The sequence below is a fragment of the Microcebus murinus genome, chromosome 1 (genome assembly GCF_040939455.1).
Source record: "Microcebus murinus isolate Inina chromosome 1, M.murinus_Inina_mat1.0, whole genome shotgun sequence".
Lineage (NCBI taxonomy): Eukaryota > Metazoa > Chordata > Mammalia > Primates > Cheirogaleidae > Microcebus > Microcebus murinus.
This window is the reverse complement of record NC_134104.1, coordinates 146905434-146932340: the sequence shown is the minus strand read 5'-3', so window position 1 is coordinate 146932340 and position 26907 is coordinate 146905434. Positions and strand designations below refer to the sequence as shown.

At 41.9% G+C, this 26907-nt stretch overlaps 2 protein-coding genes across 7 annotated transcripts in view; both read right to left on the bottom strand.

Annotated features, from left to right (window-relative positions):
* Positions 1-26907, bottom strand: part of MYRIP (myosin VIIA and Rab interacting protein) — a 334798-nt gene that overhangs the window by 29092 nt on the left and 278799 nt on the right. For 3 of the 5 annotated variants that reach the window (XM_020285059.2, XM_076006566.1, XM_012770198.3), the window contains 2 exons: positions 21119-21358; positions 15578-15640 (listed from right to left, as the gene is read on the bottom strand). In XM_020285059.2, coding sequence (XP_020140648.2) covers positions 15578-15640; positions 21119-21358 — 303 coding nt within the window. The remainder of the gene's footprint in view (positions 1-15577; positions 15641-21118; positions 21359-26907) is intronic. The other 2 variants (XM_020285128.2, XM_012770201.3) reach the window with 1 other exon arrangement.
* RPL14 (ribosomal protein L14) overlaps positions 1-26907 on the bottom strand; it is a 301323-nt gene that overhangs the window by 195572 nt on the left and 78844 nt on the right. The window lies entirely within an intron of this gene.

The following is a 26907-nucleotide window of genomic DNA, read 5'->3' as shown; positions in this document are numbered from 1 at the left end:
CCCTGAAGAAGACACAGAGCTGGGATTCGAGCCCAGAGATGCTGGTCTCCAAAGCCCGTGCTCCTTCCCACCTGTCACCCCACCTCCTCCACGTGCATAATCCCCCAGACCCAGTGGAGCGTGGAAAGTGGCGGTGAAACAGAATCTGAGTGCACAACCACACCCGTGAACACAGATCAGCAAGGGAACGGTCACCACAGCGAGCCCCTGGGTCAGGCTGCAGCCTCTACCAACTGACGCCAATCAGAATAAGCGCATCAAATTGGCAAGCCGGCCACCAAGCCGCACGACAGAGTTTGCGGTCTAGCCGGGGACGAGCTCCTGTTCGGAGCCTTCCAGTGCAGCCAACAACCGCCAGACTGAAAAAGAAGGTGCTGTATCACAAAGTCTCAGCGTAATCCAGACTCCCAGTGCACTCACTACTCTTGTCTCATGTTGTAGACGCTGTCATGGCTCTATGACATGCTTCCATCAAACTCCCAGAGCAGGCAAGGACATTTGTCTAAATGCCTCGATTTCATGTATTTTTTCTTCTTTTCAAAGGTAAGTAAGAAAAGAAACTCCATATGTCCTCCTAAATAGCTGACAGAAATCTGCTAGAAAAATTCGGTGCAAATATGTTTCAGTTCTCATGAAACATAAGGCACTCTGGCGATGCTGCTAAAACCTGTCAAAATACATTCTCCATGAACAGACTCATGTCCCTGAGGAGTGACTCGATGCAAGAGGGTGGCACAGAACTGTGGAAAGAAACTGGAACATGAACTTAATAAATTAGCATGTAATAAACTGAAGCAATTACACGTAACAGAGATTGGAGGAGAATTGACTTCCAGGAAGGCATGGGTTCTTCAATCATTCAGGTCTTGATGGCCAAGGCCATTTATGAAAGAATTAAGATTTTCCTTTTTAAATGATGACTAAAAAATAAACTTTTATTTATTTATGTATTTTTGAGACCGAGTCTCACTTTCTTGCCCAGGCTAGGGTGAGTGCCGTGGCATCAGCCTAGCTCACAGCAACCTCAATCTCCTGGGCTCAGCAATCCTACTGCCTCAGCCTCCCAGTAGCTGGGACTACAGGCGTGCACCACCATGCCTGGCTAATTTTTTGTATATATATATTTTAGTTGGTCAATTGATTTCTATTTTTGGTAGAGACAGGGTCTCACTCAGGCTGGTTTTGAACTCCTGACCTTGAGCAATCCTCCTGCCTTGGCCTCCCAGAGTCCTAGGATTACAAAAAATGAACTTTTAAAATGAACTTTTTAAAAGTGTACTATCTGTAGTTTAGTTCCAGAATTAAACCCGTGTTTAATTCTGCATGTTTCCCTGAGGTTATTTTTTGTCCTTCCTTGGTGGTGTCCACTATTGTTTGATGTAAGGCAGTGGTCCCAACCTTTTTCAAACCAGGCACTGGTTTCATGGAAGACAATTTTTCCATGGACCAGGGCTGGGGGAGGGGACAGGTGGAGCTCAGGTGGTGATGCGAGGGATGGGGAGCCACTGCAAATACAGATGAAGCTGTGCTCACTTGTCTACCTCTCACTTCCTGCTGTCCCCACCCACCCCGTTCTTAAGTTTCATGGAAGACAATTTTTCCACGGACTGGGGGTTGGGGGAGGTGGCAGAGCTCTGCAGCCTGGTTCACAGCCCAGGGGTTGGGGACCACAGATGTAGGCCATCCAGGCACAGTCACATCAGGGCCTGGAGAGGGTGACAGAGGAAGGGAATGCTAGGGCTGTCACTTTTGACCAAACCTGCCCCGGCAGGTGCAGAGAAGACAGCTCTTTTCTTGGTCCAGGAGGTGATCATGGACATTGATCTTTTTTGCACTCCCTCCCTCATTCTTCATCTACCCCCCGAACTTGTCAAGGTCATTTCCACCCCAGGGCCTTGCATGTGTTGGAAAGCCCTTGCTTTCGATCTTTGCCCTTTTCCTGCTTGCCCTTTGGGTCTCATTCAGATGATACTTGCTCAGAGAGCTCCCAACTGTCCAGGACTCTTTGTCTTCTGCCCTGCTTAACCTTCCACTTAGCACTTAGCACTATTGGACACCTTCTCCTCTGTGTGTGTACATGTTTCTCAGCTGTCTCCTCCAATAGAAGGTAAGTTCCACGAGTTCAAGGTGTTTTCTTCTCTTATCCATACTGCATTGCAGCTCCTTGAACAGCTCAATAATTACTTGTTAAATAAATGGTGAATGAGCAGAGATTTATACTCCAGAGCTTGTGCTACCACCTGTCACAAAGGAAGCTGGGCATCTCTTTCTTGTTATCTCCCATGTCTATTGTTGGGATTACAAACCAGGGGAATCTATTCAATCCTTCATTGGAGTAAAAATTAAGGACATTTCCTTCTCACCACATCTCCTCTCTCCCTATGCCCCAAACAAATGAACTATTACCCTAGCACCATTTATTAAAAAGCCATCTTTTTCTAACCAGGTGTGGGAAGTTGGTGGGAATCATGAGTTAAATATATTTTAGGCTATTCTTTTGGACTATTTCATTAGATTTTGTATCAGTATCCCACATGTTTAATTACTGTGACTTTAAAACATATGAGTAATATTTTAATAGATGGATCCTCTTCACCCCTCTTTTATTTTTTTCTAAACATTTAAAAACTATTTTTGGCTGTTTATTCTATCAGATGATTTTGATTTTTAGAATCTTTTTGAAAAGTTAAAAAATGTCTGGTTCGGATTTTGATTTGAATTACATTAAACTTCTAACCTAATTTTGGAAGAATTCATCTTGACACCATCTTTCCTTCCAGCAAACTGCTAGGTTTCTGGGAGATTTGCAGTTTTCTTAAGTTTTAACTTCACATTTTTTTGCTCTTATTATGGATGGAATTAATTTCCATTTTATCCCTCCATCCCTCAGTGTGGTTTGAAATTCATATGTAGATTTTAATTCACGGAAAATTAACGGCTAGGAGAGAGAGAGAGCAAGAAGGCTGACTAGAGACATTGTTTGCCAGAGTGTCCCAGAGGGAAGGAAGGTTTCAGATAAAGGAGAAGGGGGAATGGGCACAGCTCAGTCATAGTTCAGAGGAAGAAGTGCAGGAGCCTGCTGGGGACTTCACGGAAGGAAACTGTGAAGCAGCACAGGAAAAGAAAAAAGAAGAAAAGGTATCAGTGAGGATCAAACCCAGAGAAGGTTGGGCTCCAGTGAAGGGGTAAGGGGGATTCTGTTTCTCCTTCCCACAATCCTTTGATAATCAGCAGGCTACTGAATTGTTTGGAAGCTTTTCCATCCTTATGAGCCCAGGCTCCACTGCAACCACTGAATTGTGTGGGTAACTAGTGTGATCCAAGAGTTTGGGCATTCTGCGCAGGCTTCCTTCCAAGGAGAGGGACTAGAAGAGCCGGAGTCCCGGCTATCTTCCATTCAGACTCTTCTCCTTCCCTACTTCTCCCCCATCCACTGTAGCTGGGAGGGCAGACTGAGACTTTTGGAGAGGCTGCCTCTCATCAGCTGTGGCCTCATCCAGTCTGGAGTGTCCATGGAGAGTGGGGCCCACATCTTTCCCCTTGTGGACTTGCAGTGGATCCAAGGGTGGCTGGTATAGGAGTTCCTTGCCTGCTGGCACTCCCTGGAGACACATGTCAGTGAGTTAGACATGCAGGTTAAATCCTAGGCCCCCAGGACTCAAGTGGTTGCTAGGGGACACAAGGGAGAGATTTGAGAGCTTGACTCGGGAGGTGAGGGAGCCCATGTAGGCAGAATGGATAAGAGAGTACAGTGTGGGTCTGAGCCTTGGCCATCTGATGGAACATTCATCTCTCCACAGGAAAGTCATGCTGTCAGACTAGGGCAGGTTCCCTGGCATGAAGTTCCCAGCTCATGGTGCCATTGCTGCTGAGCATGGCATGTTTAGGCACCCATTTGCAAACAGACACAGGTGGGAGACTCTCTGGGCAGGGGTAGCAAGAGAGGGGTGGAACTTACTCCCAGAAGCCAGTTAGTGAATTATAGACAGCCCCTCTCCTACAAGCAGTCTTTCCAGTTTGGAGAGACCACTTCAGCCCCCTTCTAGCCACTTTTCCCAGATGCCTGGGAAATGACCTTTGAGCCCCGCTGAAACATTGCAGAGCCTTCCAGGCTCATCCAACCCCACCCAGTCTTACTCCTCCACCCACCTCTGCTGTGGTGGAGAATAAGCAATCCCCTGGGAGCTACAGGCCCCTTCCCACTGCTTAGGGTATTCAAGTACTTCTCCTAAGGGGCTAGAGCCTATTATAGGCACAAAACAACATCTCTGAAGTTGGCTGTTTCCTGCAAGCATCAACCACTGACAGGGAGAACAACCGTATAGCTCATTACAGCATCTACTGACTCAATCAATCAGGGCATGGCCGATTCTTACAAGCACCACCCATCAACTCAGAGATTAGGTTGAGGGTCCTAATACAATTTGCATTGCTGGGAAGAGGGGAAGACAGCAAAATAGAAGCAACATGAAGGGGCACTGAGTTTTAGGAGAGGAATAAAAGTTGTAGGTAGCTTGAGCTATGTGTGTGGGGTCTCTCTTCTCTACCACAAGAGACATTGCACCGGAGAGCAGAAATATGGTAACTGCCAATCCCAGGTTTCCAAAACTGATACCATCCTGATTGCTCTGGTGCATGGAGCCAGGTCCACTCGGGACTCAGCCTTCCAGCAGTAGCCTTTGCATCACCCCTGCTGGGCTGGGGGCGGAGCAGACAGAACAGAAGCTCCCGTGTTGTGCCCTGTGACTGGGGGCTAAGCACATCTCCCCTGCATGGGATCTGAGCAGAGGAACCACCTGGGAAGCCTTGGGTGACAGCTTCAGTGGGTTCTAGGTGTGGAGGGAAAACTTTGGATGACCAGTAGCTCCAGCCTGCCTAAGCAGTCCCTGGGACACTGAGACAAATCCCTACCTCCACAACTGGGCATCTAAGTCTCTATGCTGGCAGAACATATGTGTGGTTCTTCCCCCATAATCTCCAGAGCCATTTCTGAAGCTCTTTCTATGTCTGAGCCCAAGGCTCTACCCCTGTAACTCCAGGGCCCCCAATGGGCCAGCAACACCACCCCTGGGATTCCAGAGTTGAGCCTGGGCCCCAATACCCCACGATTGAGTCCTGACAATTACTACTAAGCTGGTGGAAACTCCCAAGGTCCAACACTTCACTCAGGACCCCCAAGCCATGAGCAGCCATTACTCCTGGACTTGGTTCAAGCAAAGGCCCACTGCCTGGTTGTCCACAACCACTGCCTAAATGGACTAACTCATCTGCCACTGTCACCTCCCCTGGGTGACCAGAGGCAGAGCAATCCTCCACAACAACAGCCATGAAGGAGTGGGTCTGAACCAGCCCCCAACATGAACTTCCAACAAGCTGCGGAGCAACCCTCCACCCCACATGAAGATCATCCAGTACTGGCTTGAACTATAATAATTACAGGGAAATGGGTTAAAACAAAACAGCTGTTTTACAGGCTCTCAGTGCACCTGTCCCTCTCCTGATGGGTCAACATTACCAACACAAAAGCTCCGTTAGGGTCCTCCCCATCCCCTAATGAAACTCCTCCAGCAAAGGAGAATAGGTGTCCTGCAATCTTATTAACCCAGAGCTGAGAGAAGAGGAGCCAGATGAGAAGAAACCAGCAAAAGAAACCCTGGCTACATGAAAAACAAAATAGTTCCACACCCCCAAGGGAATACAATGAAGTTATGGTAGTGAATACCACCCACAAGGAAATTGCTGAAATGACAGAAATGGAATTCAGAATATGGATGGAAAATAAGATGAACGGAACTGATGAGAAAGTTGAAAAACAGCAAAAAGAAGCAAAAAAAAAAAAAAAATTTAGGAAATCAATGAAAAATTTTCCAAAGAGCTAGAAAACACAAAAAAGGATATAACAGAACTTAAAGAAATGAGCCAATTAGGGAATTTTAAAATGCAGCAAAAAGCTTCAACAGACTAAACCAAGGAGAAGAAAGAATCTCAGAGATGAAGACAGGGCTCTCGAGATAACCCAGTCATACAAAGAGGCAGAGAAGAGTATAAAAATGTCTGAGCAACCACTGAGAGAGATATGGGACTATGTGAAGTGAACTAACATTCAAATTATAGGGATCCCTGAGGGAGAAGAGCGAGTTAAAAACATAGAAATCCTATTTAAGGGAATTATTGAGGAAAATTTCCTGGTAGTGACAGAGATTTGGACATACAGATACAAGATGGACATCAAACACCATGAAGATTCATGGCAAACAGGAAAACAGGACATCTCTAAGACACATAGTAATCAACCTGGCTAAAGTAAAAATGAAGGAGAAAACTCCGCAAGCAGCAAGACAAAAGCAACAAATAACCTACAAAGAAAAACCCAAACTAACTGCAGACTTCTTAGTGGAAATCATAAAGCCAGAAGGTAATGGGGTCCCATCTTCAATCTTCTTAAACAGAACAATTGTCAACCTAGCCTAGAATTTTGTATCCTGCAAAACTAAGTTTCGCGATTGATGGAGAAAGTAAGTTTTTCCAGACAAGCAAACACTGAAGGAATTTGCCATGACCAGATAAGCCCTGCAGGAAATACTCAGAAAAGCAAATACACTAGTCAGCACAACAGATACCCACCAGTCATGCAAAATGTAAATGGATTATTAGATATAAAATCACCCACCCCACCCCCAAACTCACAACTCGTATAAACCAATAGCATAAGAGGTAAAACAAAGCAATAAGGTACTACTCAAGATGATGAACAGATCAACATCCCACATATCAATTCTATCACTTAACTTTAATGGTCTCAATGCTCCTCTCAAAAGACATAGACTAGCTGAACTGATGAAAAAACACAACCAAACTATCTGTTGTCTTCAGGAAACTCATCTAAGTGATAAAGACACACACACACAGACTCAACATGAATGGATGGAAAAAATACTCCACACAAATGTAAATCAAAAGAGGGCAGGTATAGCCATTCTCATATCAGAAAAAAAATTGACTTTAAGCCAATAAAAGTAAACGAAGACAAAGATGGTCATTATATAATGGTAAAGGGAGCCATTCAACAAGAAGATATAACAATTCTAAGTATATATGTACCTACCACAGGAACACCCAGATTCATAAATCAAATTTTACTAGAGTTAAGCAAAGAAATAAATAGCACCATCTTAATTCCTGAGAACGTCAACATCCCACTGATAGAAGTGGACAGATTTCTCTCCACCAGCATCATATAATTAAAAAATATATAAAAAAGAAAAAAAAAAAGAACTGAACAGATTATCAAAGCAGAAAATCAGCAAAGAAACACTGGAGTTAAATAGGACTCTAGAATAAATGGACCTAATATTTACAGGACATTCTACTCCAAAACTACAGAATACACACTCTTCTCAGCAACACATGGGAGATTCTTCAAGACTGATCATATCTTAGGCCACAAAACAGGTCAGAACAAATTCGGAAAAACCAAAATCATACCATGTATCTTCTCAGACCATAGCAGAATAAAACTAGAAATCAATCACAGGAGAAACACTTAAACCTACCCAAAGTCATGGAAATTAAACAACCTACTGTTGAATGATTATTGGGTTAAGACTGAAATTAAGATGGAAATCAAAAGATTCTTTGAACTGAACAATATAGGGGACAGAAGTGATGAAAATCTATGTGACACAGAAATAACATTCCTCAGGGGAGAATTCATAGCCTTAAATGCCTACATTAAAAAGACAGAAAGATCACAAATTAAACAACCTAATATCATAGCTTAAGAAACTAGAAAAGGAAGCACAAACCAAACGCAAAGCCAGCAGAAGAAAAGAAATAACGAAGGTCAGAGCAGAACTAAACAAACAAACAAACAAAATACAAATGATCAACAAAGCAAAAAGTTGGTTCTTCTATGTAATCTTGCAAGATTAACCAGGAGCAGAAGAGAAAGGACTAAATAAGCTCAATCATAAATGAAAAAGGAGGTATTACAACTGATACCACAGAAATATAAAATATCATCCATAAATACTATGAAAATCTCAATGCACATAAACTAGAAAACATAGAGGAAATGGAAAAACACATAACCTCCCAAGACTCAATCAGGAAGAAATAGAATTCCTGAACAGACCAATAATGAACAGTGAGAATGAAGCAGTAATAAAAAAAACCTCCCCACAAAAAAAATCCCTGAACCAGATGGATTCACAGTTGAATTCTACCAGACCTACAATGAAGAGCTGGTACCCATATTATGAAATTATTCCATAATATTGAGAAAGAGGGACTTGTCCTCAACTCATTCTATGAAGCCAGTATCACCTTGATACCAAATCCAGGAAAGGACCACAACAAGAACAACAACAAAAGAAAAGAAAACTACAGACCAATATCCCTTAGGAATATAGGTGCAAAAATCCTTAATAAACTACTGGTGACCTGAATTCAGCAGCATATCAAAAAAATAATCTAACAGGACTAAATGGGTTTTATCCCAGGAATGCAAGGATGATTCAACATATGTAAATCAACCAAATAAACAGAAGCAAAACCAAAGACCATAGGATCATCTTAATAGATGTAGAAAAAGTATTTGATAAAATCCAGCACCCTTTCATGATAGAAATCATCGATAAACAAGGCATAGAAGGAACATATCCCCAAATTATGAAAGCCACACAGGACAAACCCACAGCCACATCATGCTGAATGGGGAAAAGTTGAAAACATTCCATCTAAGAACTGGAAGAAGACAAGGGTGCCCAATGTCACTACTACTATTCAATATAATGCTGGAAGTCCTAGCCAGAGCAATCAGGCAAGAGAATGAAATAAACGGTATCCCAACTGGGAAAAAGGAGGTCAAACTATCACTCTTTGCTGATGACATGTTCTTATATCTAGAAAACCCCAAAGACTCCACCAAAATACTCCTGGAATTGATAAATAAATTCAGCAAAGTCTCAAGATACAAAATCAATGTGCATAAGGCAGTAGCATTTCTATATGCCAGTAACAGTCAAGCTGAGAGTCAAATCAAAGACTCAGTATACCATTCACAACAGCTACAAAGAGAATAAAATACCTAGGAATATATTTAACCAAGAAGGTGAAAGATCTCTACAAGGAGAACTACAAAACATTGAGGAAAGAAATCACAGAGGACACAAACAAATGGAAAACCTATCATGTTCATGCACTGGCAGAATCAACATTGTTAAAATGTCTATACTACCCAAAGTGATTTACAGATTCAATGAAATCCCCATCAAAATACCAAAATCATAGTTCACACATCTAGAAAAAATAATTCTACACTTCATTTGGAACCAGAAAAGAGCACAAATAACCAAAGCAATCTTAAGCAAAAAGAACAAATTGGGGCCGGGCGTGGTGGCTCACGCCTGTAATCCTAGCACTCTGGGAGGCCGAGGCGGGCGGATTGCTCGAGGTCAGGAGTTCAAAACCAGCCTGAACAAGAGCAAGACCCCGTCTCTACTATAAAAATAGAAAGAAATTAATTGGCCAACTAATATATATATATATATAAAATTAGCTGGGCATGGTGGCGCATGCCTGTAGTCCCAGCTACTCGGGAGGCTGAGGCAGAAGGATTGCTTGAGCCAGGAGATTGAGGTTGCTGTGAGCTAGGCTGACGCCATGGCACTCACTCTAGCCTAGGCAACAAAGCGAGAGTCTGTCTCAAAAAAAAAAAAAAGAAAATAACAAATTGGGAGGCATCATATTACCAGACTTCAAACTATACTACATGGCTATAGTAACCAAAACAGCATTGTATTGATACAAAAATAGATATATAGATCAATGGAACAACAACAACAAAAAATAGAGTACTCAGATATAAAACCACCTATCTATAGCCAACTGATCTTTGACGAAACATTCAACAACGTACACTGGGGAAAAGAAGCCCTATTCAATAAATGGTGCTGGAAAAATTGGATAGCCACATGCAGAAGAAGGAAATAGGACCTCTATCTCTCACCATTCATAAAAATTAATTCAAGATGGATAAATGACTTAAATGTAAGGCCATAAGAATTCTAATGAAAAATGTAGGAAAATCTCTTTTAGATATCAACCGAGGCAAAGAATTTATGAAGAAGACCCCAATGGCAATTACAGCAACAACAAAAATAAATAAATGGGATTTGATTAAACTAAAAAGCTTCTGCACACTTAAGGAAATAATCAACAGAGCAAATAGGCAACCTATGGAATGGGAGAAAATATTCACAACCTGTACATCTGATAAAGGGCTAATATCAAGAATCTACAAAGAACTCATGCAAACAGGAAGAACAAAACAAACAACCCCATTAAAAGTAGGCAAAAGACATGAACAGAAGCTTTTCAAAAGAAGATAGACAACTGGTCAATAAACATATGAAAAAATGTTCAACATCACTAATCATCAGGGAAATGCAAATCAAAACCACAATAAGATATCTCCTTACCCCAGTTAGAATGGCTTTTATTAAAAAGTCCCAAAACAGTAGATGCTGGCATGTATGCAGAAAGAAAGGAATGCTTATATACTGTTGGTGGTACTACAAATTAGTACAACCTCTATGGAAAACAGTATGGAGATTCCTCAGAGAACTAAAAGTAGACCTACCATTTGATCCCACTACTGGGTATTTACCCAAAGGAAAAGAAGTCTCTCAAAAATACACCTTGCACTCAAATGTTTATTGCAGTACAATTCACAATTGCAAAGATGTGGAATCAACCCAAGTGCCTATCAATTTATGAGATTAATAAATGTGGTATATGTATACCATGGAGCACTACACAGCCATAAAAAGGATGAATTGATGCCTTCTGCAACAATTTGGATGGAACTGGAAACTATTCTCCTAAGTGAAGTATCTCAAGGATGGAAAAACAAATATCATATGTACTCATTATTAAATTGGAACTATCCGATGAACACACATGTACAGAGAGGGAAGTAAAACTCAGTGGAAATCAAGCAGAGGGGAGGGGTACAGAGGGGAGGGTCAAATACCTACCTATTGGGTACAATGAACATTATTTGGGTGATGGGCACACCTATAGCTGTGACACAAGCATTACAAAAGTGATCCATGTAACCAAAAACATTTGTACCTTCTTAATATTTTGAAAAAAAAATAGTAGCTAAACTAGAAACCTCTAAAATGGGGAGTTCTACTGTAAATCCCCAAACCACTTGAGCCATACTGTGTAGTTATGCCAAATGATGTGAATTTATGAATATACCTGTTAGGAATAGACGTTTTCTTTGAATAGAATGGATTTTTTATTTTGCATTTAATTGCATTCAAGGTTGCTGTATTCTTTTACAGGCTCTTTATACTTAAGGTAAATGTTCATGATTTGATCTCATCTAGGTCTTTGGTGCTGCCTGGGGACTTCTTATTTCTCTCCGTTGTATTCTTCACATTCTATGCAATAGCTATTTCAAACTCTCTTTCCAATCCCGAAACTCCAATTCCACTATCTCCTCACTTTCAGAAGAAAAACTTGCCTCAGAAAGAGATACGGACAGACAGATGGATGGAGGTAAAAAAACAAACAAAACCAAAACAAAATATAGGACATAAAGCAAAACGTCCTCAACTTCCTGATATTAAATTTACCCACCTACTGGAAACTGGACCGATCTATCTTAGCTATTCCAGTGCCTACATCCCATCTGTCATCTGGACCTCATCCCCTCATTTCTCCAAGAATCCCTTATTATTGGACACTTGGGCTGTTTCCAATGTCTCTGTACAGTGCTTGATAAACTGCATTGTCATAAACCCTTGGCTGCTTGTTCAGTTTTTCCTTAGGATAAATGATTGAAAGTACAATTGCTGGATCAAACGGTGTACACTCTTCAATTGCTTTGGGTTACCAAGTTCTAATACATGCTCCTACTATTTTATGGGCAGTACACCGCCTGTTTTTCTGAACTGTTGCCAACACTATCATTCTTTTTAATCATCCAATTTGTTAGGCCAAAGTGGCATCTCATTATTTTAATTTGCATCCTTATTGATTGTCTGAGCAAATTATAAACTTCACCCTGTTCTTGGCCATTTTTCCAGTGCTTCAATAGTGCTGGGCACATTGTGACACTGAATAGTCATTGAGTAAAAAAAAAAAATCAATGTGCCAACCATATGGCAGGTTCTGAGCTAGGTGTGAAATAAAAATTGTAATATAATTGAAGTTAAATATTTTTTCATATGCTTATTGACCATTTACAGTCTCTTTTTTGGTGACTTACCTGCTTATGTTTATTACTCTTTATACATTGGTGTTATAAAGATACTAATTCTTCGTTATATCTTTAGGCAATGTGTCCTCTTAATTACTGTTTTGCCTCTAATTGTATGGGTTTTGTTGATGAACATAGGTTCTTAATTTTTATACAACTATGTATTAATATTTTAGTCTTTTAAGTTTTCTGGCTTTTGTTCTGCTATAAAATATTCATCTATAATTTATTCTAATAATTATATAGGTTCTTGTACTTAACATTTTAAACTCCTGCCAATTGAGAATTTATTCTTGTATGTGGTATGATGTATGGATTTAGTTTTTCTCAAATGATTAAGCAGCTTGTACTGCATAATTTGTTTAATCTATCTTAATCTTTTTCCACTGACATTAAATGTACTGTTGTCATGTCATATTATATTTACATTGCTTTCTGTATTTTCTATTATGTTTCATTAATCTGTTTGCTTAGTCCAGTGTTAGGACTGCTCTTATTATGGTTGAAATTTTCTTGAACTTACTGTGTGTCTTACACAATAAAATTCAACCTTTAAAGGCATATAGCTCTACGAATTTTGACAAATGCGTGGAGTTGTGTAACTACCACCAAATCAAGATATAGAATAATTCTATCACACTAAAAAAAACTGTCTTCTGTCTCACTTTATATCAATCTTCCCCCCACCCCATTATCTTGCAACCACTGATATGTTTCTTGCTCCTATAGTTTTTCCTTTTCTGGAATGTCATATAAATGGGCAATACATAACCTTTAGAATCTTTTTTTGGACTCAGCATAAAGCTTTTAAGATTCTCAATGTCATTGCACCCTAAGTGATTCATTTCTTTTTATTTCCATGTAGTATTCCATTGCATGAATGTAACAGTGTGTCCATTTACCAATTGATGGGCATTGGGGTTGTTTCTGGTTTTTGGTGATTGTGAACAGAGCTGTTATAAACATTCTCAATCCATCGTCTGTGTGTGTGTGTGTGTGTCTGTGTATGTGGATATAGGTCTTCATTTCTATTTGGTAAATACCTAAGAGTGAGGTTGTTGGGTTGTATGCCAAGTGTTCAACACTGTGTATACTTTTGTTGCTACTGTAAATAGGATTTTCTCTTTACATTTTCTGAGAGGTTATTGCTGGTACATAGGAAGTCTTTGCTTGTGTATTACTCTTTTGTGATAGGTTACTCTGCCAAACTCATTATTTCTAACAATCTTTTTAGTTGATTTTATTATCTTAATTCAGAAGTCTAAAGGCAGTAATACATCATTGCAATTCTTTCTTCTACTCAATATTGGTAACTTTTATTTCCTGTCTTATTGCATTGGTGAGAATGCCAAACCGATGTTGAATAATAAAATAACAGAAGACATCTTTTTCTTCTTTTTTGTCAATAATTATTTTTTAACTTGGGGTGTACAGATGGGCTTCATGTGATCGGTGACTCTCCAATTCCACTCAAATTATTTTAATTTTTTACACTTTATGGAGAGAGGGTTCATAACGTTTATCAAATTCATTGAAAGGTCTGCAACCCACAAAAAGCTACCAGCCGCTGCTGTGAAGTTTTTATCTTCCTATTTTATCAGAAACAGTTGTTCAACTTTATTAGCTGTTATCTTAGAATTTATTCTTCATTCAGTATTTATGAATTTCTTACTATATGTCAGACATCAAGCTAAGAATTTAATGAAATAAGCATGTTTTCCTCTCCTTACCTGTAAATATAATGAAAAATGTTAACAGATTTCTTGAAATTGATATTATTACATTCCTAGACTGAATCCTACTTGGCCACTGTAAATTATTATTTTAATATGTAGTTGAAAACAATCTGCTAACACATTGGGGATTTTTGAATGTTTGTTCACAAGTTATTATGTGAATTTTTGGTGGTGTGTAATTTTTGCATTGGATTTAGACCTAGGCCTTAATTAAATAAAATGAACTGGAATGTTTTTCATTTTTTAAAAATGCTCAAGAATACTTTAAATAGTATGGGAATAATTAGCACCATGAATGTTTAATTTCATTGGTAGATTTCATTGCCAAAGGTACCTGAGACTAGCTTCTTTCTGAGGAATAATTCTTTGACCACTTTGGCAATTTCTTCTACGGTCTGTTCAGGTTTTATAATTCTTTTAGAATCAGTTTTGCTCATTTACTTCTTTAGAAACAATCAATATTTTCCAAATAGTTATCTATTATTCACTCATAATTTAAAACAAATCTTAAAACCATATATTTTTTATTTTTTAAACATGTGCATGCTAGTTTAACAAAATACATATTTATATAAAAGCATTTATAAACTAATCTCTTTGCCATGTATTTCTTTGATCAATAATGAAATATTATGATATTCATGATGTTTTTTGACATTTAAAATGAGTTATCATCCAGAAAAAAAAATCTAGGATTTAGTTGTGGTGTTTTGAAATGCCTATTTTTTATTATACTATGGAAGTATCTTTCTATTCCACTGAGAGATTTTCTCCCCCAATGGAATATATGCTGATTGTTTCCAAGAGCCATTTTGACATCAGTTGAGATTATTATGTGCTTTGAAAAAAGAGTACTTACTAAATGATTTGTTATAACTGTGGGGGTTCCTGGTATTCACTTTATTTTGCATTCTCAGAAAAAAATATATTAGTTGTGATGTGTGATTCTCTTAATATTGAAAAATCCAGTTTGCTAGTCTTTTCTTTAGGATTTTGGTATTTGTGTTGGTAGGACAGACTGGTATACATATTTTTTTCATCTCTAGTTGCCACCCAGAAATGTTTTCCAAGAGTGCAATCTCTCCTATTCTGTAGAGCTTCAGACACACAGTATCTTGCTTCCTCTCCCCTCTCCCCACCCATGGTCCTGCTTCTCCAGGGCATCTTACTTTTGGGCTTCCCTGGAGTGAGTGCTCTGAACTAGTACCTTGCTTTTAAGACCTTTATACTCACAACCTTCTAGAGAGCAATTCTGCTTTTCTCTCTTCAAACCATATCTGTCCTGTGTCTCATTCTACTGCTGTGGCTGGGGTGATATCTTTTTCCTGGCCTTCCAGGTAACACCTGCATTTTACAGAGGCTTGAAGGAATGGGTGCATTGGAGTTCTGGACCATCTTTCTCTAGTACTCAGTTCATCTTTTCTCTAGAGAGGAAGCTATTCTACCGAAGGCCCTGTGATCCAGGAGACCTCCTAGAACTCTGCCTGGCAGGCTCCCCACCCCACAGAACACAGCTGTAGGAATGAATGGTGCCAGAGAGAGCATGAGTGAAATGAAACCTCCTCACCTGTTCAAGCACTGTGGATAAGAGCTGTAGCTCTAAGTGGACAGCTAAAGCTTCTCTTTTTTCCTAGGGCAGCATTTAAATAGAAAGTTGGAAAAGAGGTGTTAATTCTCCGATAGCCATAAGGCCTACTGAAATCAGTATAGCTTGGAAATTACAAGTCAGTGTCTAATACTACATTCACTCTAGCAACAAGTGAAGATGAAGACACTCTTCCGGAATAAAATGCTCCCTGAGATGAAAGGCACCGTATCCTCATGTGAATGGTGAGTTATTTTATGTGAGACACATGTGGACAATAATACCTGATTTTATGTTAACACCATGACATCAACAAAATTTTTTTCACAAGCACATTAAACTTGAGAAACCCAAGGCTCTGGGTTTTCTCAGACAACAGTCAATAAATCTGTCTCCTTCACCATTGACTAGCATCGTGTTTCCATGCGGCCTAACTTTAGTAATTGGGAAGCAGCCATTAAAAGATGCACAAACTAATCTCTTGTTTTGGGGGAAAAACATTTATTTGTTTAGAGAAGTCCCAGTACTTTGATGAGACTCATTCTATAAAACTATAAGTATGGGCGATGTTTGCTGGTTGGTGACTTCCTTGTAAAAATAAAGCACAATGGTTCAGCTGCTTGTGATAATAAACAAAGACACTTTAAATAAAAATGCTCTAAGGACACTGTGTGTACCAATTTGACTACAGTGAAAGAATTCGCTGATTTGGGCCTTCAATAAACACTCATGTTTCAGAAGTTTGACATACAGGACATCTCTTGTCATATAAATAGTATTGTAAATGGTACTTACATTGAGAAACAAAAACCTATTTAATCTGTCACATATCTAGAACCTTGGAATTTTGGAGCTAGAAGGGACCTTGGGAATTGCTGCTCCAGACCTGGAAAGATTAGGGGGTTTGTGGGAGACTTGGCCCCTGTATGTTGTCTCCAGACTCAGGCCAGGAATCCTTGGCCCTTCTTGCATGTTTTTTTTTTTGGGGGGGGGGGCAGCATCTGCATCCCTAAAGACAAAAAGAATCACTTCAGCCAGGACTTTCCTCCAGAACCATGAGCATGGCCACCTGCACAATGATAGAGGAGAAGCAAGTGCTCCTTCCACGGCTCTGAGGACCACGTGGTTTGGAAGGCTGACCACAGGTCTGGAGGAACCAAGTTGCTACTTAAAGAAGGAACAAGACCCTTTGGGAAGCTAGCTCCCAAGAGGCTTTTGGATTGGTCCCAGGCTCACTCATCAGCTAGTTAAAATTCGGATGGCATTGACCATTCTTAAAAGAGTCCAGCAAGCTGGAGTCTACACCCCAGTGAGAGCTACCTGTGGAGACCAAGCTGCACTCTCCAACCCACAGACACGCCAGGGGAAAGATTTATGGGCGAGGACACGATGGCTGTGGAAGCTGGGACAGGGACTCGTAAAAGGCAGAGTCCAAGGTGTTGGAGGGTCCGGGGGCTCAATCCTATGGACGACAGCCCCACTTCCCTTTGGCCTGGCTGCTGTGCAATACCCCAGCTCAGCTGCTGAGCACACGATGGTGGCTTACTCATCCGTGCATGAACTTGTTCGCTTGTATAGTGTATATAGGTTTTTCTCTGCCAGCATCAAAGATGAAATTGAATCTTTCATACCCAGTGTATCGCAAGTGCAAAGAAATCTAGATATCGGCAGACAAAACCTTATCTGAGCTCCAGAAGAGGCAGCTCATTGTAAAGGAAGAATCCTGTGACTTGAGGCCAAGCAGGTTGGTGATGCAGCCTCCTCCGCTCTGAAATATCCAAATATCCAGTCCAAGGGAGACAGTTAACCTAACTGTAGGGATTACTTTGTCTACATCAAAGGTCTGAATCCAATCAAGAGAAAGTAAAAATGGCTCTTCTGCAGCTGGACAGGATTCTGAAGGCTCAGTTCCTAGATGGGATGTTCTACTAAGGACACTGAACTGCCACTGTTGTCACTGTGTCTATGGGTGGGTGTACACACCTTCCTCTGCTCTGGCTCCCGGACAGCAGAGACAGTGGTGGAGGCCCTGGCTGAGCTCCGCTCTGTCTGGTGTGAGGCTTCTGGGTGGGATAAGGGCCATCAGAAGCCCTTTGCTGTCTGGATTTTCTCACTGCTTATTCACAATACTGAAGTGAGCACTTGTGATTTGGGAATGCTACATTTTCTCCTGTTCGGTTACTTCTTAGTCTGGGCTACCCCCCACCCCCACACCGAAGCTGATCCTGAAACAAGGATTTGCGTGCATGTGGTTTATTTGGGAGGCAATTGCAGGAAATAGTGGCAGAGGAACAGGGAAGTGAGAGACAGGGAAAGAAAGGGAGTCAGTAAAGCCTGCTTTATCAAGCCATTTATCACTGCGGGAGCTAAATCTGCTGGGCAAATTGGGAAGTCGATGCATGGCTAGTGCCTCAGAGTAACCACACCAACTGGGGGCAAAGGAGCTGGGATATTTACACCCTTCCCATCAGTCACTGGTTACGGCTGCTCCTGGGAGTGCTATTTCTTCAGTACTTCCAGCTGGTCTCTTGCACAGAAAGAGGAGCTCCTGCTGCTTGGAGAAGGCCCTCATGCAGTTCGATTGGGGCCAGTGTGCACTACCAAAGTAAAGAGACAGGGATGGAGCAGGAGCAGTTTCTAGAATAGTCACATTAGTCCAGATCCACTCCCCAATCAAAGGGTGTGTGTACGTGTATGTGTACATGTGTGTGTGTGTGTGTGTGCACATGCATGTGTGTGTGTTAGACCAACCAATAGTGGTTGGATCATGAGGATGTCAAAGTTACTCGGATCCTGAAGATGACAACCTGGGGGTCTGATGCCTTGTTTCCCTACTTGCATTCTGCACAGCATGAAGGAGCACCAAATGTGGTTACAGAACTACAGTTTGACACTGCAAGTGTTGATTGGGAATTGGCGCCACGCTGTTCCTTCGGTACCAGCAGATGGATGTTATTTCATGACAGTGAAGTTTGTTTTCCTTGAGATTGTTAAAAGGGATACAATAATTAAGATTTGCTGGGCACCTGCTATGTGCTAAACCCTACACTACATAATTCAATCCTCACAACTCTATAAAGGGGTATGATTATCCCCACTTTGCAAATGAGGCCAGAATGTATTTATTCAATCAACAATGAAAACCTGGGCTGGGTCCTAGAGATCAATTAACAACCAAGATAGATGTGAGCCTGTCAACATGCTGGGAGCATGCACAGGGACTGCAGGGCAGCTGGGGCTGCTGAGTGCAGAAAGGACTGGGGGGTGGTGCAGAAAGGTGGTGGCAGGAAGGGCCTGGAGGGACAAGAGACCGGTTAGGAGGCAGGGTAGAGTAAGCAGGCAAGAAATGACATTGGCTTGTTCTAAGGAGTGGCAGCGAGTTAAGACATTAACTAAAGTCCACAGAGTTTGCAAGCTGCATGGTTGTATTTCAAACTCTAAAACTTATCTCTATACCCTTCTGTTTTAAAATAATATTCAGCATGTAAACCTTTATTTCTGTTTTCCTTTAACCAGAGTAGTCCCTGCCTTATGGGGAAAATATGTTATCTTTTTTGTTTGCTATATGGATTTTTACATGCAAAAACAGATATCCGGTTGAATATTTAATTCATCGATTCATGGTAGGTTGGGGGAGCAAGACTTGAAACTTCAGAAGCTGATGCATTTGGGAGTCTGAATAAAGGCAAGCCTCTTAATTTCCTGCTCAGTGAGGGTGTGGGTCAGGATGGGGAGCTTGTCCGAGTCCCCAGGATTTTTCCCAGTGGCTCCTCCTTTCCCTGCTCACATTCTGCCTGGGAGAGGACATGCAGGTGATGTCTGTGCCCCCACAAGGCTGCTCCCTGGAGACTGATGAGGGGTGGCAGTGAGTGACTCATCACAGCCTGGCATGCCGCTGGGACAGCATGAGTTTTTGGAGCCTTGGGACCACCAGGCAGCAAAGCTGGCAGGACATAGAGCCATTGTAAGAAATAATGTGATATTCTTCAGTTACCATCTGGCTTTCAGCTCTAGCATACAAATGTGACTATAATGCAGCATCAGTTCAAGTAACAGAGCCCTTTACCACTAAGGAAAGAGCAAGCTGGAGTCTACACCCCAGTGAGAGCTGCCTGTGGAGACCAAGCTGCACTCTCCAACCCACAGACACGCCAGGGGAAAGATTTATGAGCGAGGACACGATGGTTGTGGAGGCTGGGACGGGGACACGTAAAAGGCAGAGTCCAAGGTGTTGGAAGGTTCAGGGGCTCATTCCTATGGACGACAGCCCCACTTCCCTTTGGCCTGGCTGCTGTGCAATACCCCAGCTCAGCTGCTGAGCACACGAAGGGGGCTCGCTCACTGGTGCATGAACTTGTTCGCTTGTATAGTGTATATAGGTTTTTCTCTGCCAGCATCAAAGATGAAATTGAATCTTTCATACCCAGTGTATCGCAAGTGCAAAGAAATCTAGATATTGGCAGACAAAACCTTATCTGAGCTCCAGAAGAGGCAGCTCATTGTAAAGGAAGAATCCTGTGATTTGAGGCCAAGCAGGTTGGTGATGCAGCCTCCTCCGCTCTGAAACTTACTAGCTGTGAGCCTCGGGTTAAGAACTTTAATGGCTCAGCTTCAGTTTGCTCATCTGCAAAAATAAGCAGCATCTATTTGAAAGGGTTACTTAATGAGCTAATTAACATATGTGCAGCACCAGGCACAGAGGGGCACTCAACAAATCTTAGTTTTTTCCTTTCCACTGGAGGCAGGTAGGGATGTCCTGACTCTGAAGTGACAAGTATAGCACAAATGTGCTTAGAGAAGCTGCAGAGGAAACCCAGGCACATGCCAGAGGACAGTGGGCAGAGCACTGACGGGGTAAGGGGCTGTGAGATTCCTTTCTGCCAGAGGTAAAAACTGTGTCCCTTGAACCCAGGGACCACCTAGGGACAGGAGAAGACAAGGGGCAGTGGTTGGGGCTTTGGGGACCTTAAGACATCAATGCTTTTTGTTTGTTTGTTTGTTTGAAACACTGGGATTCCATATAAGGAAAGGATTCTGAGGCTAAAACAAATAAGCAACCCCAAATCTGAAAACTGCAGACATAAACAATCTAGAAGGCCACTTTGAACACAAAGACCCTATGGACAAATGCCTCATTATTGATTAAAAGAGGGACTGGCTAGATGACCTCAGATTATGGGCAAAATTCTTCAGGGAGTTAATGGGGTGGGACATAACACTGCTCTTGACCAATGAGAGAGATCAAGGGTATTAACAGACGTGAAGCAGGGAGCTACCTTGATAAGGATAGCAGAAGGAGACAAGAGGTCTTGGAGCCTTCCGGTACATATGGTACTATTTCCTGATTGTACCATCCAGCAGGATCAAGAAGGGTTCTCGTGGGCTCTCCCAAGTGCACAGGAATGGGCATTTCAGAGAGAGCGTTTTGGGGACCCAGCACTTCTGTGCAGAGACAGAGAACCTTTCCCCAACACCCCAGCTGCAGAAGCGCAAACCATCCCCAGGTGGTGTCACGGCCCTTACCTTCTTCAGCTCTTCCTGGACGCTCTGGCTGTTGTCCTCAGAGGACAGACTTTCCTTCTGGTTCTCAGATTCCGTCTTGGGTTCGGACTCCTGATCCTCCCCTGAAGAAGTCTCCTTTTCACTCATTTTCATCGCTAACTCATACAACCTGTTTCTCAGTTTCTCCTCCGTGGTGTCTGTGGGAGTCCGGGGGTGCCGAGCCCCACTGCTGATGTCAGCCTCCGGCACATCACCCAGCACCTAAACGACAGCCAGAGTCACAAGGTGAGGACCCCTCTGCCACAGTCATGATGCTGCTTCTTCCCAACAACCTCTGCGTAAAGGAACAGATAGTCCAAGACAGTCTTACCTGGTCTGCTCTCTCTTCCGGTAGATTTTTACTTTTACTTTCTCAGATGCATGCATTTTAACACTTTGTTAAAGGGTTCGGGCAGCTGAGCATCTGCACTCAGAAAAGTGCTTGAACTCATTCAGTTTTTTTTCATTTACAGAATACTCACTGAGCTCCCCCGACTGCAGCACTGTGCTAAGTGCTGACGCCAAACCTGGCTGGCTCCTGCCCCCGTCAGCCCCTAATGGAGGAGACACTCAACCAGGTGTCCTCTAACTACGGCCTGGGGCCATACGCGGCTGGCCGAGGACATTTATCCAGCCCGCTGGGTGTTTTTGCCGCCGCTGCCTGTCCTGCTTAGCAGCCAACTTGTCCCGGGCCCACAGTGCTCATGTGTGGAATGTGCGCCGCACTCTCCAATCCAATGACTCTCCAACGTCTGAGGGACAGTGAACTGGCCCCCTGTTTAAAAAGTTTGAGGACCCCTGCATCTAAACCTTTACATACAAACTTAAAAAAAATTGATACATAATTGTACAAATTTATGGGGTACATGTGATATTCTGATACATGCATACGATGTGTAAAGATCAAATCAGGGTAAATGGGAGATCCATCACCTCAAACATTTACTATTTCTTTGTGTTGGGAACATTCCAAAATCTAGCCATTTTGAAATATACAATACATTGTTAATTGTAGTCACCCTATTGTGCTATTGAACATTAGAAGTTATTCCTTTTATCTAACTGTATTCCTGTAACCAATAACCAACAGGGGGGATGAAGATAGGTTGGGTACGTACTAACTTTTCACAGTGGTCAAGTGGAAAGATGAGTATGTGTGTATGGGGGGGTGGAGGGTTCTGATCGCTATTTCATCATCTGGGAATTATTTTACATTATTACTCACCAATTATTCCCAATTATGCTAAAAGAGACTATAATAGTAAATCAAATAATGGAATTGTCTAGAAGGATGATTCAATAGTGAAATAAATCATCATCATTTTGAATCTGCTTTTAGCTTTCACTGCACACAATTGCAAATTCAAAACTCATAATGGCAATGAGAAGAAAACTGACAGAGAACATTTCACAATTATTAGATGACTCAGAAGATGCACTCAAAGAGGAAAACAGCTCTCTAGATTCTAATAGTGATGGTGAAATTGATTGTATTAGTGAAATCTCAGATGAAGAGTCCTCAGATGACAGTGTCCTAGGGTTAATTTTCTCAAACTCAAGAACTGATGACAAATATTATTAATAATATTGATAATAAAAAAGAAAGACGGTATTTTCATCCAGTTAGTCATTACACAGGAAGGGCTTTATCATGCAATATTATGCAACGAGAATCTGGACTATCCTATCTGCTAAAAAGATGTGTGACAGGATCTTTCATCCTTTATGTTTGTGCATCAAATTTACTTGATATAGTTTGTAATCGGATAAATTCTGAAGGCAGATGCCTATCCAAAGGTGATTATAAGGAAATAGAAATGAAAAAAAAATGACTGAATTATTAAAAGAATCTATTGGAAATGACTTATTTTTCCTGGTCCTGAGTGAGAATCAATAATGAGGGCAGAAGTACCCCGTGCTCCCAGCATGCTTGAGAAGAAGGAATCCCTTTGCCTGGGAGGTGGGGACAATCCACAGGAAGAATGGCCTCTAAGCAGGTTCTCGAAAGATGAGAAACATTTTAATATGTAGTCAGAGGACAGGCATTTTTGATGAGGAAGCAGCAGGACCAATAAGACCCAGGTACATGAAACCATCTGGCATTATTAGAAGACTAAGGCCCAGAAGTGGGGAGGGCTGGTATGGAGAAATCAGGCATAGGTCAGACTGCAGAGGGTTAAACATCAGCCTAAGAAATGGGGCTTTATCTAGCAAGTATTAATAATTTTTCTGCTACTGTTTGTATGCACTAAATTAGCCAGGAAGTCAGCAACTGGCTGCAAAATCATACCTGCTGACGTTCCCTTATCCTCTCCACTCAATAGATTTAACATGTTGAACTGTCAATTCATCTTAACTCTAGTTTGCTTTGCGTTAGCTTTGGCCTAATTATTCCTAGAATATACAGACTGCGAAACACCAATTGATATGGCTAAAATGGTTCATCCAAAAGATGACATGCGCTTAACATGATCAGTCCATGTTTCACATCTATTTATTTAGCACATGGGAAATTATGAAGAATTGGTGTGATTCAGTTCATATTCAGCAAGCAGGTTTTGAGCACCTACTATGTGCCCAGCCTTGTGCTGGCCACTGGGGCTCACGGGTGAATGACACTCTTCCTGCCTTCCTTCCTTCCTGAGTTCACAGTGCAGTGGAGAGAGGAACATCTAATCAGATCACTGTGACACTAGGGAAAATACATTCTTGCAAGGGTTTGATGAGACTCAGAGGAGGGACCCTCACCTGGTTGGTTGAGATGGATGCTGTCAGGAAGGGAAATTAGAACAGGTGATACCTGAGCAAGTCTTAAAGAATGGAATCCTAAAAATTATCAAGACATATGTCAAGTTTAGTTGAGTGGCAAGAATCATGTTAACGCTAAATGTTGGTCCTAGAGTTCACAGAAATCTCTAATCATATGCACACAGATCTGACTCCCAGGAGATGTGATACCAGAAGCATAACTGGACTCATCATTATTAAAAGCCACCAGAACTTCAAAAATAACTTAGTAATATTTGTCCATATAATACTTATCAAATAGATTAACAAATATTTACATCTCCAGAGAAAATAGTTGTTTTCAGCCTGCAAAGTGTTAAGCAATCCCTGCCCTATGTTATAAACAAACATTTTCTTTTCTCATGTGCTGATTTTAATGTCCATCTCCATGATAACTGGGACAATAAATGCTAAGTCGGGATCTTGACTAACATGGCCTCCACGGATGGGGCTCTGTGGATCCCTGGCATTGTTTGCAAACTTTGGTTTGTAGGGACACTTTTCTAGGGGGAGTGGCGTTCCTGGTTTGCATCAGATTTTCACAAGGGATCCATGTCCCCTAAGCACTAAGAAATATTGATAAATCTACTTCCTAGTAAGACAGGCAGTAAGAAATGGGTACATGTTACTGATGGGGAAAAGTCCCTGCAGCCCCAGAGGAGGTGCCACATATGCATAGCCCGCTGCTGATTGGATATATATGTATGCTTATTGCTGATTGGGTGCTCTTTCAATCCTGCTACTGATTGGTTGCTTTTGAATCCCACCGCTGATTGGACAAACCTCATGCTGAAAGCTGATTGGTTATGTGTAACCCCACAGAATGTATAAAACAGGAGAAGAACAAGGAAGCCGTGCTCAGCATTTGGCGGCATGCCCCTCTGAGCCCACTGGTGAAATAAAGGCTGATTCTCACTCTCTGTGTGCTGCTCGGTTCTTTCCCTGGCCAGTCGCTGTAACATTACTTCAACAGGGAATGGGAAACTTCCAGCTGAATTCAGAGAGAGGAGGAGAAAAGAGGTTGGTATTTAGAGCCTGCTGGGAACTCAGAATTGAGAGAACAGAAGGGTGCTGCTGAATCTCCAGCCTGAAGAATATGTTCTACTTCAAAGTGACCCTGAACATCAAAACAACTTCACCCGAACACTAAGCATATGCAGTGTGTTGGACGGTGACTCAGGCAGGTCACTGAGAAAATGACGCGTTTTTTCCCTTTCTAGTCTCCTATCTGATGGAATTAGACTATGCCATTTGTTGAAAGGGAAGCAACTTATCCCCCAGAATTGTGACAATCCCATACAAAGTATCTGGAAAATTGCTAGCCTGGGCTTTTCAGGCCAATGTTTACATGAGGAACAGGCAGCATTTAAGACTTATTTTCATACTGACCACAATTGGTCTGTCACTTTGAGCAGAAATCTGTCAGAAACAAAGCAACACTAACAGTGGGTTTCATCCATGTTTTTTCTTTGCCTTTGGGTTGTGATGGGGGAAGATTCTTCTGAGCGACCCATGAACTTGGGTGTGACTCAGAACCTGGGCCTCGAGCCAGCCTGAGAGTCAGAATCAGCAGGGAGGGTTTCCTGGCAGCCATGGGAGGACGTTCGGGGTGGGGGCTGGGATGGATGGACTGAGGAGTGTTCTAGACCCCCCTTTTTTTCATTGGCTTCTAATGCGTTGCTGTCCTTTTTGCGTAAGCTGGGTTTGGGTCCCTCCCATATGGAATAGAGAGCTCAACGTTTTCTTTCTTGGAGTTGACGTGGTTTTATTGCTACATGTAAATAAAGGCTTTAATGATAGCCCTGCTATTTAAGATCTGCCCCAAAGGAGGCCCAAAAGAATTTAACTCCTATAATACTAAAGTAACCATTTGTAGTGGATGATCCTTAATAGCCACAAGACTCCTGTTTAAAAATCCTATACAGAGAGGCTTCCCAGGCTCTAAAACCTCCCTCACAACAAAACTTTGTTGTGTCTATTCATATTTTTCCCTCCTTTGTCAGAAAACCTAGCATATTCATTAGATTTTCAAAAGGGCCCATGGCAATATATATATGTATTATATTAATATTTAAGAAACACTGTTATTCAGCAAGTGTTTTGCTTTCCAGACATGTTCTCTGCAACCAGTTTATCTTGGAAGGCCCCTCAAGCAATTCTCATGCCCCCAGGGAATCACTTGGCAGAAACTTGACCGTGATTTTTCTTCTGCTGAGTTCCAGGTTATTTTTTTGTGCTCGCTTAGGCTGCTGTGGAAGTGGGAGAAAGAGGCGAGGGGTGGGGGCAGCCTTACCTCGGCTGGAGCAGCTCTGCTTTCAGCCATATTGCTGTTTACCTTCTCTTTAGATTTCATTTACACAGAGGCTCCACGTCTAAAAATATTTGGAAATCAGTGGTAGAGGATTGAGGGGTAGAGGCGAATGATTGCTCCTTGGTCTGTGTACTGGAGCGAATTAAAATACAAATTTTGGGCAGATTTTAAGGCCTTTCCTTGGGACATGATCTTGGCACACTTCAGAGGCAGGTGTGCCTGTTGGGAGCCTCAGTGTTCACGGGGGAGAGGGGTGTCTCTACTATCCCCAACTCGGCGTTCTCCCAACATGCATAGTCTCTCGAGCACTTGTCAGAGAGCATTCCCTGAACTCAGAGTTCCATAATACTCATGAAACAGGGCTTGGAGATGCAGCCATCCCTCCTCTACATATCCCCCAACTCGACTGAACTGTGCCTGCTAGGATGTGCTAGTCAACACCATGAGTGACATGAGAAGCGGCCCCCAAAATATGCATTCACTGGAAGCAGTTTATAGCAGAGGGTGCTGTATTCTGGATCCTTTCCACAAGGATCCACAAGATAAACTTCTCTTGGATCTCAGCTCCAAAAGTGGCATCCTTTAAAGAAGAGGTTGATTGTTCTATGGGAGCTTCCACGACTTGGGAAACTGCCGATTTCACCCTCCTTCTATTGTATTCTAGAAACTCAGA